The sequence below is a fragment of the Vipera berus genome (genome assembly GCF_964194415.1).
Source record: "Vipera berus genome assembly, chromosome: 1".
Classification (NCBI taxonomy): domain Eukaryota; kingdom Metazoa; phylum Chordata; class Lepidosauria; order Squamata; family Viperidae; genus Vipera; species Vipera berus.
In genome coordinates, this window is record NC_138202.1 from 110003292 (window position 1) to 110022025 (window position 18734).

At 37.3% G+C, this 18734-nt stretch overlaps 1 protein-coding gene across 2 annotated transcripts in view; it reads right to left on the bottom strand.

Annotated features, from left to right (window-relative positions):
- TSPAN4 (tetraspanin 4) overlaps positions 1-18734 on the bottom strand; it is a gene marked incomplete at its 5' end in the record, with an annotated part of 735824 nt that overhangs the window by 75594 nt on the left and 641496 nt on the right. For both annotated transcript variants that reach the window (XM_081313178.1, XM_081313177.1), the window contains one exon: positions 13084-13275. In XM_081313178.1, coding sequence (XP_081169304.1) covers positions 13084-13275 — 192 coding nt within the window. The remainder of the gene's footprint in view (positions 1-13083; positions 13276-18734) is intronic.

The window sequence follows — 18734 nt, forward strand, 5'->3', positions numbered from 1 at the left end:
AAGGCAGGATTGCTGTTGAGGACCAAAGGAAAGGAACAATGCTCAAAAATTGGATTTTTTTTTAAAAAAACACTGTAAAAACATTAATCTGAAAGTAATTCTCAAAAGGACATTGTGGGATTTATTTCTAAATAAGCATGCATAAATTGTGGCTATAAATTAACTTTCTAAAGCAAATGTTATTTGCCAAGGTCTTCTCAAACAAAAGAGAAAACTGAGCAGGTTAGATAGAATGCATTGTATTACCATTCAAAACCATTCAGAAGGCAATAACTAATTTATTGCACCAAATGTCTTGAAATCTCAGCAGAGGATTTTCCTTTGTGAACTGCAAGCCCTTGTGAGGGAATACGTGTATTCCTGTGTGTGTGCTGCAGATGTTTTGAATTATGCTGATATTGTACGCAGTTTTGTGTTATCTCTATTTTTTTTATTGTTCTGGTTTTGCTTTGGGATCCATACAAAAGAAAAGCAACACATAAAGCTGATTAAATGAATGTGACTAGATTAAAATAATGTACACAATGGAATAATGATAAAAGAATAATGAAATGTTCCATAAAGATTGTAAGCAGATATATATAATATATATAATATATATATATATATATTAGTGCATTATAAGAATCTAGAAAATGTTTACCTTGCATTTCTTATCTTATCTATCCCTCTCAATATTATATTATATTCATGTCGTCTCCAGCAAGAAAAAAAGGATATTAGGGATTATTATGAGTCAAGGAATTTTGGCTGGCGGGGTCCAGGACAAGGGCCTTCTCTGTCATGGCTCTTAACCTGGGGTGAGATTGGCTCCCATCTTCTCATCTTTTGCAAGAGCCTGAAGACTTGGTTCTTCCATATGGCTTGGGGCCCCCATGGGGGAGTATCACACTGGAGGTGGTTGATTAATTAAGAATTAATCCCACCTCCCTGCCCTTGCACATCCAACTCCCCACCTCCTTTCCAACCTTGTGACCGTGATTTTACTTTGATTATATTGCCATTTTATTGGGTAACATTTATGTCTGATGATTTTGATGTTTTTATGTTGTAAACTGCCCAGAATCACTTTGAAAGATGAGATGAGAGGCAAATAAGTTTAAGAAACAAAGAGACAATGATATTACAGAAATGGAATGGAATGGAAACAGTCAACAGCTCCTGTTCACTCTCCTTCTCCCCCCCCCCATTTCTAAGTCCATGTGTGCTGTTTCTTTCTAGCCATTACATCCCACATTTAATAATAAGGGGATTGTAAGAATAGAATAGAATAGAATAGAATAGAATAGAATAGAATAGAATAGAATAGAATAGAATAGAATAGAATAGAATAGAATAGAATAGAATAGAATAGAATAGAAATATTTATTTATTGGCCAAGTGTGATTGGATGAGATAATGTGATGGGATTTTACTTTTTGATTTTAAACAATATTTTATATAATATTTATGATTTTACATGTTGCTCTAAATGACAAATGGAAATGAGTTATATTTTAATAAATTAAAGAAATAATATTTTTTAAACTCCCAATTTCAAACCTGTAAAATTTCAGTGGTTAAAAACATAATTTGATGAATGAAAACCCAATCTTTCAACCAGCACCTTTTCCATAATAAAATAAAGGTCAAACAATCTAGAATGAAAACCATGACTTGCCACTACCCCAATTGTGATCTTCCCCAGTTCTTATTATTAAGAGGCTTAAATTAAGTTTTATCTTCTACTGTATTCTACTAAGTTTAATGGGCAAAATATTCTCTGGCTAGCAGCAACGCTTCACCGGATTGAATCTAAATTGGCACATAGTTGTAATCATTTCTCTATCATAAAATTGCCTTGACAGGTCACATGAGTACAGTATCTTTTTTCCCCTTACCAGATCTATCTACAGAAGCTGTGCTAAGTTCTGCTTGTAACTATTGGTCTTCAGGGGAGGAAAAGATAATTGTCAGGGGTGATATAGCTACAGGTATTGTTGTGTCTACAACTTAAGTTATTCATTTCATTTACTCATTTAAAGATTTTATTTTACTTTCTTTTGATTATGTATAATGTATAATTTATGGCTGAGCTTTTTATAGTAAATCAAGGAGTAAGACAAGGAGACTGCAACTATATATGTGGACAGCCATGTTATTTTTAGTTTGGTGTGGTTGATAGTAACCCTACCAGCTTCTGAAGGTCTTTGATCCCAGTTTTCAAATGCTGAGCAGTGTTTGTATTTAACTGATCCTGCCAAACATATTGAAACTGACAATCTCCAAATTAGATAGCAAATAATTTCAGAAGATGGAAAGCACTGATATATTATGTCACCGCAGACTGAAAGCTCATGTATAATTGACTTTTCATGTATCAAATACTTTTTCTGATTCAAATCTATTATACTTACGATCTATGTACAACACAGGAGATTACTTTTTCCATCAGAAGCTACCACTAATATTGGAGAAAGTTTTTTATGATAACACATCACAGAGCATTTGATGTTAGATGTACCAAAGGACTTGAAAACTTATTACAAGTGGATCTAATAGTCAAATCTTAGGCTGACTCCAAGGTTACACTAAAGGCAGCCATAATATTTATTTTTATTTTGGGGGGAGAAATCAAATAGCTTGGAAATGAAATCTGGACAATATATATGTCTCTAATTTTTCCTTTTATACATCAAAAATGAAATTATAAATTGCCTGGATAGGATTCTAAGCTTGTAACTTTGCTCATTTCCACTTTAAAGGAGCTCAAGTAGAAAGGCTGAGAAATACTTCTGCTACCACATTCATGATAATAGTCCAGATTGGCATACATCAGTATAATACATATTAAATAATTCAGACCCAAACTACAAATGCAGCTACTTCTCTGTATTATTTTCTGACAACCATATTTAGAAGAATCATTATTTCTGTTTTATCTGACCTGAAATACACAATTCCAATAAGCCAGCCAAATTGTATACCAGGTTCTATGATTAAATAGAAGGAATAAAGGGAAAATCAAGTAATAAAAGGAAAATCAGCACCTGGAATAGCACAGTTAAGTAAGCTTCCCAGCTGAAATGCTAAAAATAAAGAGAATAAAAATGAGCTTTCCTATGGCTCCTGGGGATTGCAGGCAACCGACAGAAGAACGATTTATGACCTGAGACAAAACAATCCCAATTGAAAGCATTTACACAGAACCTCACAAAGATGATTAATCTTACTTTGCAGTGATATATATTTCACCTTAGAAGTTTCTGGTAGCTAAGATGGTATCTGAATAAGGTTGCTTAGGATTCAGGAGAAGATTTCTAAATTCTAAACTCTGCCCCTTTTTCTATTGGGAATGTTTGTTTAATTTTTGAAAACACACTGACTCTAACTATAGTTAGATAGTAATAGTAACATATAGCTGGAAAGGTTGGGGACCACTGTCTTATTTCAATGCACAGTGTCTCCTGTTTATTCTCTTCTTTCTCAATTTGAATTTGAATGTTCCCCTGCATACAGCCATAATCTATTCGCTTCCCATCGCCAATCAATTTCTCTCACAAACATATTCAGAAAGTGAAAGTCCTGGCATCACGAATGCCAGACAATGCCTATATCTGCCCACTGTTGGTGCTTTACCTTCTATTGTTTTATCTTTTCTTTCGAACATGGCTTTTCAGGGGCTTAGACAGTAAGTTCCTTAACTAAGAGCTCCAAGGCACATTCATGTAGAGCAAGGGTGTCAAACTGCCAGCCCACAGGCCGGATGCACCATGTGGAAGCCGCGCCCATCCCATTGCCGGCAATGACAAAACAGTCCTAATACGTCGCACGACGTCATGTGATGTCGCGAGTTTGACATGTCTGATGTAGAGGATGTAAATATTGGGTTTCAGTCATGTCTAGAACATATAATTTCCCAGTCTAACAGAGGGTGATTAAAATTATTAAAGTTAATGCTTTTTGGTAACATTTCAGTTCCATCTGAAGACTACCCCAAATAACATGTCCAAAGCACAATGTGTCAATATACCCTTTTATTTAAGATTGGTTTCAACATCTTGAATGATTCTTTGTAAACTTCTGCTTCCTTTGATAGTTCCAGTATGTTCTCTTTGACATACAGGGTAGTGACATCCCAGTGCAGACATGTCAAACTTGCGACATCACGTGACGTCGTGCGACGTATCGGAGCTTTTTCCCCATTGCCGGCAATGGGGTGGACGCGGTTTCATCGCGATGTGTCCAGCCCGCGGGCCGGCAGTTTGACACCCCTGTCCTAGTGTGTTTTTCTCTACAGAGTATGTATCCACAGAAAATTGTATTCTTTTAGTCTATTAGTACTATCCATTTCACAATTTTCAACAGAATTCCCTTTTGGACAGAGACATTTTCACTTGTATCCTCTAAGGATGAATCTTTCCCATACAGATATCCCTCAACACTTGTCTCCTTTCCCTGAAGATCAGTTTAAAAGTGTGTTGCCTCCTCTTAATATTATGTGCCAGTAGTCCAGTTTCATCCTGATACCAATGGAAATTGTCCTTTTTGTAGAGAGATGGCTTGTAACGATACCCCAGTACCTAACAAATCTACCTCTCTCCTCCTTATTCGGTAAGAAGATCTCTGTGGACTTTGCACGGGAGCAAGAGCCACTGAAGTCTTAACAGTTAACATGCATAGCACTGGACTAGACATTATGCAAAGTATAATTTACAGTACTACCCTAAAACTTATGAAATTATATACATTTTGCTCTAATCTCTGGCATTACTTCAAGATGGCAGTCTTCACTTGTTATCTAAAATACAGGTAGTCCGTGACTTACCACAGTTCACTTAGTGACCATTTGAAGGTACAACAGCACTGAAAAAGTGACTTATGGCCATTTTTCACACTTACGATTGTTGTGGCATCCCCACGGTCATACGATCAAATTTGGACGCTTGGCAACTGACTCATATTTATGACAACTGCAGTGTCCCAGGGTCAAGTGATCACCTTTTGCAACCTTCTGATAAGCAAAGTCAATGGGAAGCCATATTCACTGAATAACCATATGACTAATATCTGCAGTGATTCATTTAACAACTCTGGAAAGAAAGGTTGTTAAATGGGGCCAGATTCACTTAACAACTATCTCACTTAGCAACAGAAATTTTGGGCTCAACTGTGGTCGTATGTCAAGAACTACCTGTAATACAATCCAGTCAGGTTAGCATCTAGATCAGGGGCCTTCAAACTTGGCCCTTTTATGACTTGTGGACTTCAACTCCCAGAATTCTTCAGCCAGGCATGCTGGCTGAGGAATTCTGGGAGCTGAAGTCCACAAGTCATAAAAGGGCCAAGTTTGAAGACCCTGGTCTAGATATTCAGTGGGAACGATACAAACTTTTGCCAGATCGGTAAGTTTTATTTGCACAAATGCCAGGGCTGATGCTCTAGGATTGTTGTTGTTGTTAGTTGTGAAGTCGTGTCCGACCCATCACGACCCCATGGACAATGTTCCTCCAGGCCTTCCTGTCCTCTACCATCTTCTGGAGTCTATTTAAGCTCACGCCTACTGCTTCAGTGACTCCATCCAGCCACCTCATTCTCTGTCGTCCCTTTCTTCTCTTGCCCTCAATCTTTCCTAGCATTAGGCTCTTCTCCAGTGACTCCTTCCTTCTCATTAGGTGGCCAAAGTGTTTGAGTTTCAACTTCAGGATCTGGCCTTCTAAAGAGCAGTCAGGGTTGATCTCCTCTAGGACTGACCGGTTTGAACGCCTTGCAGTCCAAGGGACTTGCAGGAGTCTCCTCCAGCACAATAGTTCAAAGGCCTCAATTCTTTGGTGCTCAGACTTTCTTATGGTCCAATTTTCACAGGCAGACATTGCAACTGGCAAGACCATAGCCTTGACTATATGCACTTTTGTTGGCAGGGTGATGTCTCTGCTTTTTAGTGTGCTGTCTAGATTTGCCATGGCTTTCCTCCCCAGGAGCGTCTTTTAATTTCTTGGCTGCAGTCCCTGTCTGCGGTGAACTTGGAGCCCAGGAAAATAAAATCTGTCACTACCTCCATTTTTTCCCTATCTATTTGCCACTCTAGGATTAGAGCACTGCTAAGAAATTGGTCGAACAAGTTCTCCAAAAGTTGGATATACAAGTATGCTAGGAATGTGTAACAGGACACCAAACATCTCTGAGCTACCTGGTCTACATTATTTATTACTAGTTGTCCCAAGGCAAAAGGAAAAAAAAGTGCTTGTGACACCACATAAATCAAGATGTGTGTTTTCAGAGAATAAATTCACTCCTTCTCTCACCTGGGCTTCTAACATCATTTGGTAGCATTAGCCCAGCTAGTAGAATGAGAAAAGAATGATGCCTTGATTGTATGTCAGACAGCTGATTAAATTGGTATTTTATGGCATTTCCAGTATTTTATGACTTTTGGAAGAAAATAGACTCTAATCAATAAAATGTCACAGAATACCAAAGCTACAGATCTCTGTCACAGTCTAAGCACGACCATCCCAGCTTTTTCTAGATAACCATAGGCACAGAACAGCAGAATATCTTTTCTCTCTTTTAAAAAGGAATTTGAGTTTAGCATCATATTAGGATCCCTTAGGATCTCACTTCCCAGGACATAAAACTTGAGTAGACAATTGCTATAACATCTGCTCTCTATGCGTGAGCTGGTGAATTAGACATAACATCAACAGTACATTTTTGGCCCATCTCAAATTCTACAGTTGGGATTTTTCAAAAGAATTAAAGGAGGTCAAGAAACAAGCACGCGATACCTAGCACACTCAGCTAGGTATTCCTTTGGATAATAAAAGTTATTAAGTTTTGACTTCAGTTAAAAAATGTGTTTTTCAAAGATGTCCAAAACCTTTCCTCTAAGGAGGCTGTTCTACGATATTTTTACGCCTGGTTTCAATGTATTTGTCTTTAGGTTTTTAAAGATATTTTAATTGTACAGAGATATTTTATTTTTAGGTTTTCCACCTATCTTGCTAGGCAATGACTGCAATGCAAGAGTGACTGACTAATTAGCCATGAGGTTTTTTTTTAAAAAGAAAATATTAATAAAAGTGGTGGTAGTAATAATACGTGACAATAGTTACTGCAGAAAGAAGCACATACCCTTAAGAAAACACAAATTAATTATGTTAACACAAATGCATGTTTTGCACATATACGTGCATGTGCACACACACACACACACACACACACACACACAATCACATCAATAGAGTGCCCAATCCTGTAAATCTGTTGAAGATTGCAGTCAGTACCTTAAGCATTTAAATGAGTTTTCTGGGGAGTTTTAGGACTTCAAGGCATGTGAGAGGTGTAGAGAAGATTGATACTGGACCATATGTCTTCCAGCAATAACTTGCATGGACCCACAAAGTCTCTTCCCACAAAGGATAAATAAAAACTTTGCTAAAAGTATTTATTTCACCAAATAAAACCTTCTGATAGATATATTGTTCCAAAGCTGCCAGCTTTTTGTTCTGAATCTTTCTTTTTTTCCAGTTCAGGACTTTAAAATTCTTCCTGTTGCAGAAAATGAGGTCAGGTTCTGCTCATTTCTGCTATGCAAAGACTGATATCCCCTTTAAGCAATTGGAAGTGGCAGATCTCTAAAGTAAAGAAGACAACTTTTAATGGATACTCTTAAATGGTTGTATTGATCCGACACCTCAATGTAATGGACACCCTGGCAGCAATAAGTAGATGCCAGTTTAGATGAGACATTTGCATGTTAAACTTCTGCAACACTTGCACCAAGGCAAAATATTCTCTGAAGTAAGGATAAGTAGAGGTCAGGATATGAAACATCTGACTGAATCCCTCTTCCTGTTGCAGAATTTTAAAGTCCTGAACTGAAAAAAAAGATATAGAACAAGAAGCTGGCAGCTCTAGAACAATGTGTCTCTTTGCCTGAGTAAACAACTTCTTGGCTAAGGAAGAGCACCCATATAAAATACTGTTAATTATGGCAATCAGAAATGATCATTCATTCATTCATTCATTAAATGTATATGCCTTGTCAATCAGACTTTAAAGACTGTACAATACATACAAGATATTCATATATACTGTAATATATAAAATACAATATTCAATATTAGGCATGAACAGATCTTATTGCATGGATAGAAATTTTTTTTAATAACCACAGCAATCACAAGGGGCAGTGAGTATCCCTCTAAAAATAATCTTTAATAACTTCTTCTACATTTGCCTGAGGATTTCACATCTACTCCAATCCTATCCTCCAAGAGAGCAAAAATTAGATTTAATATACACAGCACAGGATGTCAACTTCCAACTGACTCTGTTTTTTTAGATTCTGGCGTGTAACACAATTAGAATTGCTCTGCAAAACCTAGCTTAAAGGTAGGTCAGTCAAAAAAAGGGATGGGAAGGTGAATAATAAAAGAATACCTCTTTGAATATTTGAATTTTACATTTCCTTATCTGACCCTCCAAGAATAACCCCCTCTACTAGTTAAAACAAATTAAAAGAAAAGAAAAGGCTCTTAGCTTAGTTGGCTGTGAAAAATAAGGAGCAGGGAAACTTACACAAAGTGTAACTTAATACCATGAGATCTCTATAATGTCTCATAAAAATCTGGTCTTTGCTGTTTAACAATCTGATCTTTACCATATATGACACGGCCAATTACCAGAAAAGAAAAAGACATCTCATTTGTTGTTCAGAAATTTCATTCTAGGTCTGTCAAGCAATTGGCAGACATTTGTTGTTCTAGGTCTGTCAAACTGTCATATTGGAGATGTTCAAATTGTGGATTTCTACTTAAAGATCTTCTCCGATTCTGTATTTCTAAGGACTTCCCTGAATCATAAGCCATAAGTGGAGAATGAGCACTAGCTAAAGAATGAGGTGATATGTAAAATAAACAGGTGCTGCATTCTGACTAAGAAGTTCTAAAAGAAGTCCTAGTTTAAACTTTAAATTTTCACTCTATCCAATCTCATAGATTTAGATGTTATTCAGATGTAAGAGATACATTTTTGGGATCTGAATTTCTTAAAAGAAAGAAAAGAGAAACATGTAATGAAGAAACAAGAACTCACTAATACAGAATGGGGCAAAATACTTTAATTTGGGGCGATTTAAAGGATATTTGGAAACAGTGGATTCCGAAGTTACTCTTAAAATTGTCTGCTATTATAAATTGATTTAAAAGCAGTTATACAAGAGGAACAAATTTTACTGGACAAGACTGAGATTTAGGGCCGATCTGAGGTGATTCTTTACCATATTCTTATTTTTTCTTTCTTTTCTATTTCACTTTCTATTTCTTTTCCCCTATCTATCCCCTTTTTGATTCTTTTTAAAGTTTGTATTATTCTTTTATCTTTGCAATTGCAGGGTTTATTATGGAATGGTTCTGCATGGTCCATGCATGGTCATGCCAATAAAGAGCATGGAAATACAAAGGCTCCTGATTTAAATCATGATAACATCATGTACATACACCATGATATCATCATAGCCTGTGCTACTTATGCCATTTCCATTTCCATCCAGAAACTAGACAAATGACACAATATGCATAATTTGCATATGAAAACATGGCATATGTGACATGATTTGCCTCACTCCTTGGCCTCTTGACCATCCATGGAGGCCTATGGGGAAGCACTGCATGCCTTGTCACATGTAGGAAAAGATGTGCAAGGCTCTAGTGAATACATGAACTACTAATCATTCTGAAATAGGATACAGACTTATATTTGAAGAGAGAGATATTTGTGAAATAAGCTGGTCGTGAATCATATGAAAAAGTATGCATTTATTATGTTGAGCAAAGCTATCTTTCAAACATCTAATCTATTCTAATCCCAACAGTGCTAAAGAAATTCAAGTAAGTGAACCACCCTTTTTGGACAGTCTTCTAGATTAGTAAAAAAAAGTATATATCAAAAGTCAAAGAGCTATCCAAGGAAGAGAAAAACTGGAAGCAAAAATTTCATGTTCTTTAACGTGAGATTTGAGGATTCCAATGCAACTGGAGGTAAACATTAGGAAAAGCATTTGAGAGGGCTGCTGAATTTTAAAACAAATGAATTAGAAATGACTCTATGGAGAGATTTTAGCTCAATTTTCTACTTATAAGTCTGATTAGAAAATGCAGCGATCCCTAATCTCTGCTGCATAGGAACTGGATTGTCTACATTCATGTAACTTCTAACTAAGGATTTACCCTCTCATTTACTGAAGTCAATCTTATTAGTGTGTATGTGTGTGTGTGTGCGCCCATGTGCGTGTGTGTGTGTCTGCAGAAGGAGGGAGGGTGAGAGAAAACACTGAATTTCAGGAAGCAATCTGGTGTGACTCTAAGGAATCTCCTAAAATTATTTTTGCTGTGTAAAAGAAACATGTCACTGTGAAGTGGAAGAAAACAGTACACGCTGCCTACATATCAAAGGACTGTACCCTTTACTTAACATAGGAGAACAACATGACAGCTTTCTTTTCTATATAGGTAAAGGTTCCCCCGCACATGCATGCTAGTCATTTCCAACTCTAGGGGCCGGTGCTCATCTCCGTTTCAAAGCTGAAGAGCCAGCACTTGTCTGAGGATGTCTCCATGGTCATGTGGCCGGCATGACTAGATGCCAAAGGTGCACAGAACGCTGTTACCTTCCCATCATAGTGGTCCCTATTTTTCTACTTGCATTTTTACGTGCTTTCGAACTGCTAGGTTGGCAGAAGCTGGAATGAGTAACAGGTGCTCACTCTGTTACGCGGCACTCGGGATTCGACCCGCCAAACTGCCGACCATCTGATCGACAAGCTCAGCGTCCTAACCCACTGAACCACCACGTCCCTTTTCTTTTCTATATAAAAGGGTTCAATTTAAGGAGTACCATATTTCAAGTATACTTTAAATTGTGTTGACTGAGACAATTTAAAGTGAACATCTGCTCTAGAATGAAAAGATGATTTCAGTATTTGTTTTTCCCCCAAGCCAAGAATTTTTAAGATCTCAAATACATAAGAATTGATGCTTATCCAATTCATAAATGAGGTCAGTGGAACCTATTCTCAAATACTAACACTGATAACCTATCAGCTTCAAGAAAAATGGATATTTCTGTAACTATAAGTAAATATGTTTTAACTAGATTCTGTGCTAGCTTTTTGGTTGCTCTTTGCCATAGCCTCAACATGGAAGAGGAAGAAGGAGGAATTCTTTGTTTCTTTACTGGAGTTGTGGGATAGAAAATTCTAACTGTAATGTACCAGTGCCATCTTATGTGTTGCTTAGAGCATTAGATTGTGTATTGGCTTTATCAACACTGAGTTGAAGGGGAGGAGTGGAGAGCTGGGCTATTCTAGCCAATGCCTTAATGCTCTATGGCTTGGAGATGGTAATATGAGATTCAAGGTGCTGGTGATTACCTATAAAGCCCTAAATGGCATGGGTCCGGATCACTTATGGGAGCACCTGCTGCCGGCGTCATCTTCCCTTCGTCCTGTGCGCTCCCACAGAGAGGGCCTCCTCAGGGTGCTGTCGGTCAGAGAGTGTCGGCTTGCGGCCCCCAGGGGGAGAGCATTCTCTGTGGGCACGCCAGCCCTTTGGAATCAATTACCGGTTGAGCTCCGGATGGCTCCCGACCTTCGCTCTTTCCGCCGTGATCTGAAAACCTATTTATTTGAACAGGCCGGCCTGGTTTAAGGGTTTGGGGTATTTTTAATTATTTATTGTTAGGGCTTAATTAATTTTATTTTATTTTAACTTTTGTATGTAAAGCTTTTACTGCCCTGTATACCGCCCTGAGTCCTTCGGGAGAAGGGCGGTATAGAAATTCAATAAATAAATAAATAAATAAATAAATAAATAAATAAATAAATAAATAAATAAATAAATAAATAAATAAATAAATAAATATGGGGGAGGGTGCCAGATGAGGGTTCATCTGAATGATCATATAGCTGAAAGAATTATCAAAGTATAACTATAAAGCAGGAGGTAGGGCCAGGATTTAAGATCTGAGACCTTCCAACCTTCAAACTTCTAGACTCATCCAATTTCTGCATCAACTCTTTTAAATTTATCCGTCTGTCTCTCTGTCTGCATCCATACCCAAATTTAATAAATTATTTCCAAAGCAAGAAATATTATGCTATTCTTTATCCACACATGAATTGTTTCTATCTTTTATTTTCTACATTAGTGTTGGACTAGGACTGGGAATATCAAATTCAAGACTACCTTCAGCTATGGAAATTCAGTGGGTAACTTTGGACCAATCATATTTGCATAGCCCAACCAACTTCACAAGCTTGTTGTATAGGAATAAAATGAAGGAAGATCCCTGCTGTGAACTGCCTTGATCAGGGGTCTTCAAACTTGACCCTTTTATGACTTGTGGACTTCAACTCCCAGAATTCCTCAGCCAGGCATGCTGGCTGAGGAATTCTGGGAGCTGAGGTCCACAAGTCATAAAAGGGCCAAGTTTGAAGACTCCTGGCCTTGATCTTCTGGAGAAAGGTAGGATGTAAACCTAACAAACAAAAACTATTAATTATCTATTGCTGTATCGGACAAATTTCAAAATGTCTCTCAAGTCTGTTGTTAAAAAGAAGAGTATACCTAAAAGTAAAAACAGGACAATGAGTTTTGCAAATAAAAATCTACTTCCAACAATGGGATTGCTTCTCACTCTTTCCTCCAACTTCCTGAGAATATCTGGGGTGGGGGGGGGAATGTTTGGCTGGTAAAAACCATTCCATCAGCAAATACAATCCATCAATTGTATCTTTAAAGGCATTCATCTATCAGCACAAGAAGTAATAGCCTTGCTTTTTACATTGTCATCTGATTTGCTTGATGGCAACCTCAGGTATTTACAAACATGCACCCCATTTTTCACAACCAATTAACCCATAATGCTAAACATCTAGATTAAAGATTCTAGATAAAAGTGTCTTACTCCAGATGGGAAACTGCTTGTATTAGATGCTGGGATATGCTCTGACATTGACAACATATTAGGTATTAACATGTGCAGAATCACTCTCAGGTCACAAGGCAGCATAAAAATAGATAAGACACATTTTATACTCACACTGAGTAGGAGGCACTTGTTTTCTTTGATGGCTCCTATGCATCCCACAAAGCCAATGATCATCACAAAAGTCCCTGTAATGATCAACAGGTTGGCAGCTGACAGAGAAGGGAAGGAAGAAGAGAGGGTAGCGAAGTTCCCTTGAGTAACGGCTAGCCATATGCCAACTCCAAGGATCCCACAGCCTCCCAGCTAGAACAAAAACACACACAAAAAAACAAAGAAAAACAAGCTCAGTCATATTGCTAAAAGAAGTGTTATGATGATCAGCATCACTATTGCTTTTCATTAGCATCAGCAGCCATAGAAACAGCATTATCTAGAATGATTGTTTCTGAATATAAGCATATTTCTTTCCACTGAAATCACACTGGGTACCTAAGTTGGGAGAATGCCTTTAGAACTGGTGATGCACGTTCACCTTGGGGTGCAGATCACATAAACAACCATGGAACTTTCTGGTTCACTAAGCCTCTTCATAAAAGAAGCAGGAAACATGGCTAAGCTCTGATCTTTCTTCCTCTGGGAATAAATTAAAGTAATTTAAATCAGCATCACAAAGTGAGCTGCCACCCAGTTAGGATTAGAAATAAAGCTCAAGGACCTCAGCCAAGTAGCTTTGCTCAAATTGTCAAGTTTTTGCTTAAAGGAAATTGCACCCACTGCAAAAAGCTAATAAGTCCATGTGTAGCTGAAGACTAAAACAAACAAACAAAAAAAACATGGAATAATTTAAGCAACTTGGAGATTTGAAAAGCGGAGTCGGTCTCAGCTGTAAAACTCATAGCTACAGGCAAAGACCTGCCAGAGGCTTTCTCAGCTGTTCTACTTGCAGCTGTAATAGATATTAGGGCAATTTTTCAAAAATGTTCAGGGATCAGAGCCTTTCCATTTCATTTCCAAGGGGAGGTGTGGTTCCAAAGAGCATCAGTAGGCATCTCTCCTTGCTTCTACTGCCTTTAGCCATTCCACTGTGTAAGTGAATTATAGCTTTGCTCTGCAAACCTGTGGCTTTAAAATAGAAAGGTTCCTTCTGGGTGCCAAGACTCCTGGACTCTAGAGTAGAGAGGAATTCAGGAGCCAAGAAAAATCAGGGCAGATGTGCCAAAAGCAGGCACATGATAATGGCCAACACTGCCACCATTGCAATACTCAAGAGTAGAAAGAGGGAGATCATTAGGCTCCTTACTTCATCTTTGCTGGTTAGAGGTATATATTATAATTCCAAAAGCCAGCATCTGCTAAATAACAAGCAGGCTTTGGTTCTAAGCCCAGAAAACATTCAAATGGTTAACAATAGAGAAAAAATTAATTATAGAAAATTCTGAGGAAGATGACTGATTGAAGACAGCTCCAGGAATAAGCAGAATCAACTCTGGTGGTTTTTTTAAAGGAGTCAGTAGATTAACTCCTTGTTTCTGTCTGGATAAAAGAGAGAGATGTGAGATTACCTAAACCAGGGGTCTTCAAACGTGGCCCTTTTACGTCTTGTGGACTTCAACTTTGCTAAGCTTGTAAGCTGCCCTGAGTCTTCGGAGAAGGGCGGGATATAAAATGGAATTAAAAAAAAATAAAAACTCCCCAAATTCCTCAGCCAGGTATGCTGGCTGAGGAATTGTAGGAGTTGAAATCCACAAGTCATAAAAGGACCAAGTTTGAAGACCCCTGACCTAAACTGTTGGCAACTCCAATGGTCATCCCTTCTCCTCACAAATAGACAGCAAGACAGTGATTACTGATGGGAGAGGGGGAAATTCACCATAATTCCTTCAGCTGTAAATGGAGCCTTTCAAAGGAAACTAAATTTGGACATTCATTTGCTAACTACATTTAGAAATTGCTTGTTGACTGCTTGAAAGAAGCTAGATACCTTCAAAGGGACAATACCTGGTGAGTGAGTGCCTTCAAATCTTAATATAAGAAAATGAAAATTTATTTTTATAACTAGGAAATTAAAATAAAAGAACAAACATGAAGTTTTGGCTACAGAAATTTTTAAAAAGATTAAGGACTCACAGAACATCGGGAGTATTGAATTTTAAATATTAAGACTTTTAAATTATTTAAAAAAAACAAATGCATGTTTGTGGGAAATAAATTATGGCATTTAAGGATATCTCTGAGGAACTCCACCAAGGATGTGTCAAGGCTTTGAATTGATTGTGACAGATATGTTGGGTCCTTTTGAGAACAGTCTGTCTTCAAAACAAAATGTTATAGAACAAAATATGCAACAAATTCTACTTGACAACTGTATGAATGAAACCTTGGCTAAGAACCTGCCATCAGATACAAAGAAAATGACTGTATGGAGTTTTAAAAATTAAGAAGGCAATAAAAACGATGATCCCAGAGAGTAATGGGAATCATTTTTCTTTGTTGGATTTACAAAAGACAGCTTAAAGAAAAGAGGAAATCTGTAACAAGGATCAATAACTACTAGGATGGTTCTGTGTTTTTAAAAAAGGAAGACAAAATTGATTTATTTGACCATGGTTAAAATGGAACATGTTGTCATTCTGCATGGTTCTTTTTTGGATTTACTAATATTTTGATTGAAAAAAATGTGGCTTTGGTTATTTGGTTGTTAAATGTTTTGTTTTATACTTATTTTCTGTATCCTAATTGTTTAATATGTAAATATGTAGTGTCCTAATTGTGTGAGGTTTTTTTAAATGAGTAACTCTTTTTGGTTGTAGTCGTTTTTTTTATTAGGATGCTGGGATTACTTAGATTGTTTAGACTTGGGGTGTGAAATGTTTATTGGAATGGAATATGTTGTTGTGTTGGTTCTCTTTGGGGATGGTTGGCATTTAGAACGAGTGCACAGCAGTTTGCCCTTCCCGTTAAAGGAGAAATGGTCTCTTTTTGTTATATTAAACTTTAGGTATAATTTATTTATACTAAGATTTAGGGACATTTTTATGCTTTTTAAATGGGGTTTTGCCAATAGCTGAAGGTTGAGTTTTATGTTAGTTAATTTTAATATTTTAGAGCTCTGTTTGGGTTTTTTTTCCTGACAATTGGATAAGGAGAAGGTTACTTATTTCATGGATTATAGAATGAAGAGATTTATATTTGTTAATTAAGAGGGGTGAAGCAATTATGAAATTGTTAACATACTTTCTGCTAATCAATTAAAAACACGGATATAAGGAAACAGCCATCATCAAAAAGCAAACATCAGAATCAAGAGAATAAAAACCTTAGGTATAAGGTATAAGAGATGGGTTACAATGGCCTTGAAACTAAGAGCCAAAATAAGTTCATCTCCTTTCACAATTTGGCATGTTTTACTACAGTTCCATGATCAATGTATAGCAACCTACTCATTATGTGACGCACACACATACACCCCAGCTCTGCCTTTGATGCCTGCACCGAACAGGGCAGTCAAACACTGGAGAGATCATAATAAAATGATGGATTGCATTTGACTTCATGGGTCACAGGCTTGATATAGACTGAAGCATTATAAAATATACATCAAACACTAAATAAAAGAAGGAAATGGCCTTATAAAAGAGTCAGCTCTCTTATTCTTCAGCTTTAATAATAGTCTTTCAGAGTATAGACCAGGGATGTCAAACTCACCACATCACGTGATGTGTCGCAACGTATCATGACTTTTCTACGCTTGCCAGAGTTGGGGAGGGCACAGCTTCCATGTGACACCCCTAGTATAGACGTTTCTAGATGTTTCCTTAAATAATGGGTTGTTTTTGTTTCCATAGAACCGAACAGTTTAAATATCTGGTGGGTATTTTTCTTGATAGCATGGAAATGTGGCATTCTGTATTCAAATCAAAACTTTTATTAGATCATGGTGAAAGTTTTGATTTGAATACAGGATGCCACATTTCCATACTATCAAGAAAATTGTGACCTATGGGCCGGAAAGCACAATAATAATAGCAATAACACTTACACTTATATACTGCTTCATAGTGCTTTACAGCTGTTTCTAAGCAGTTTACAGAGTCAGCATATTACCCCCAACAATCTGGGTCTTTGTTTTACCGATTGCTGATAGGTTAGCCTTGAGCTGGTCAGGATCAAACTGCTAGCAGTCAGCAGAGTTAGCCTGCAATACTGCATTCTAATTATTGCACCACCACTTCTCTTTGAAATACATCAACTTGTAATTATTAATTGAACTTTTTAAAAAATGCAATAAACTTTCATAAATTCATTATTATAGTAACTGTAGTACAAATAGCAATGGCAATCACCAAATTTTGTGCTAAATGTCCACTGTAACTACCATGGATACAAACAAATAAGAATAATCTTTTAGGGGAGAGGGAGGGCATAAAAATTTAATAAATAAATAAAATAAATAAATAATAGCACAAAATCAGGCATGCTGAAAAGATATGTCAGGGTCCTGTCACACAAAAGCAGTGATGGATAATTTATGTTCTCTAATACGGTAGCTCTTAAACTGGTATAAATATATGACTTTCTTGATTGCCTATCTTAATAATGTTTTTCACTTGTAAATAGGAAATAAGTATAGGTTTAAGAACTTAAGCCTTTGACTATATGCATTAATAGTTAGGAACTTCAGATGCAGCTTATGGATAAACCCCAGATTGTACAGTCAACAGATAGTTTTACTACTTGCTCAAAACCGTTTTTTCTGCTTGTGCCTTTTTTGTCAAGTAAATAAATAGATAAATGACAGAGCTTGTCAATCAGATGGTCGGCAGTTTGGCGGGTTGAATTCCAAGTGCCGTATAACAGAGTGAGCACCTGTTACTTGTCCCAGCTTCTGCCAACCTAGCAGTTCGAAAGCACGTAAAAATGCAAGTGGAAAAATAGGGACCACTACGGTGGGAAGGTAACAGCGTTCCGTGTGCCTTTGGTGTCTAGTCATGCTGGCCACATGACCACGGAGACGTCCTTGGACAAGTGCTGGCTCTTTGGCTTTGAAACGGAGATGAGCACCGGCCCCTAGAGTCAGAAACGACTAGCACGCATGTGCGGGGGAATCTTTACCTTTTTTTTACAAAACCGTTTTTTCTGCTTGTGCCTTTTTTGTCCATGAACTTCAAGTAAATAAATAAATGACAGCAACCTTAAAAGTTGGATTTTCCCATTATGTCTGATTTAAATGAAAGTTTAATTCAAACATAAATCTTCCCAACATATTTCAAATATGTCTTAGAGCATTTAGTGCAGAAGGAAAAAATAGAATGATGACTGGAGCCAAGACTGCTAAGATATTACAGAGGAAAGGTAATAACTTTCTAATTATGTGCATTAATGGTTTTTGAAATATAAAATTCTGTATTTTTTGCTGCCATATAGTGATCATCCAGAGTTTTGCAGCTGAAGTCTGATAACCCTAGGCATGGTCCTAGGTAAGACCTAGGAAGCTGCACATTACAGTATGGTCTCATCTTTGGTGAGCCATGGAGAGGGAAATTCACTGCCCTTAGGGACATTTCCCCTTTGAACCACATCATCTTTAGAAATCACACAGTTTTATGTCTTTTAGCTGAGGCCTTCTTCATACATTCAGGTTCTCCTCTGCTGCCTGAAGTAAAAGAAGGACCTAGTTCCCCACATGCACAACTCATGTGTTTACAGGGAGTAATAGCACCACTCAGCCTCTGGGGTGTCAAGTACCCCATAGACATCATTCT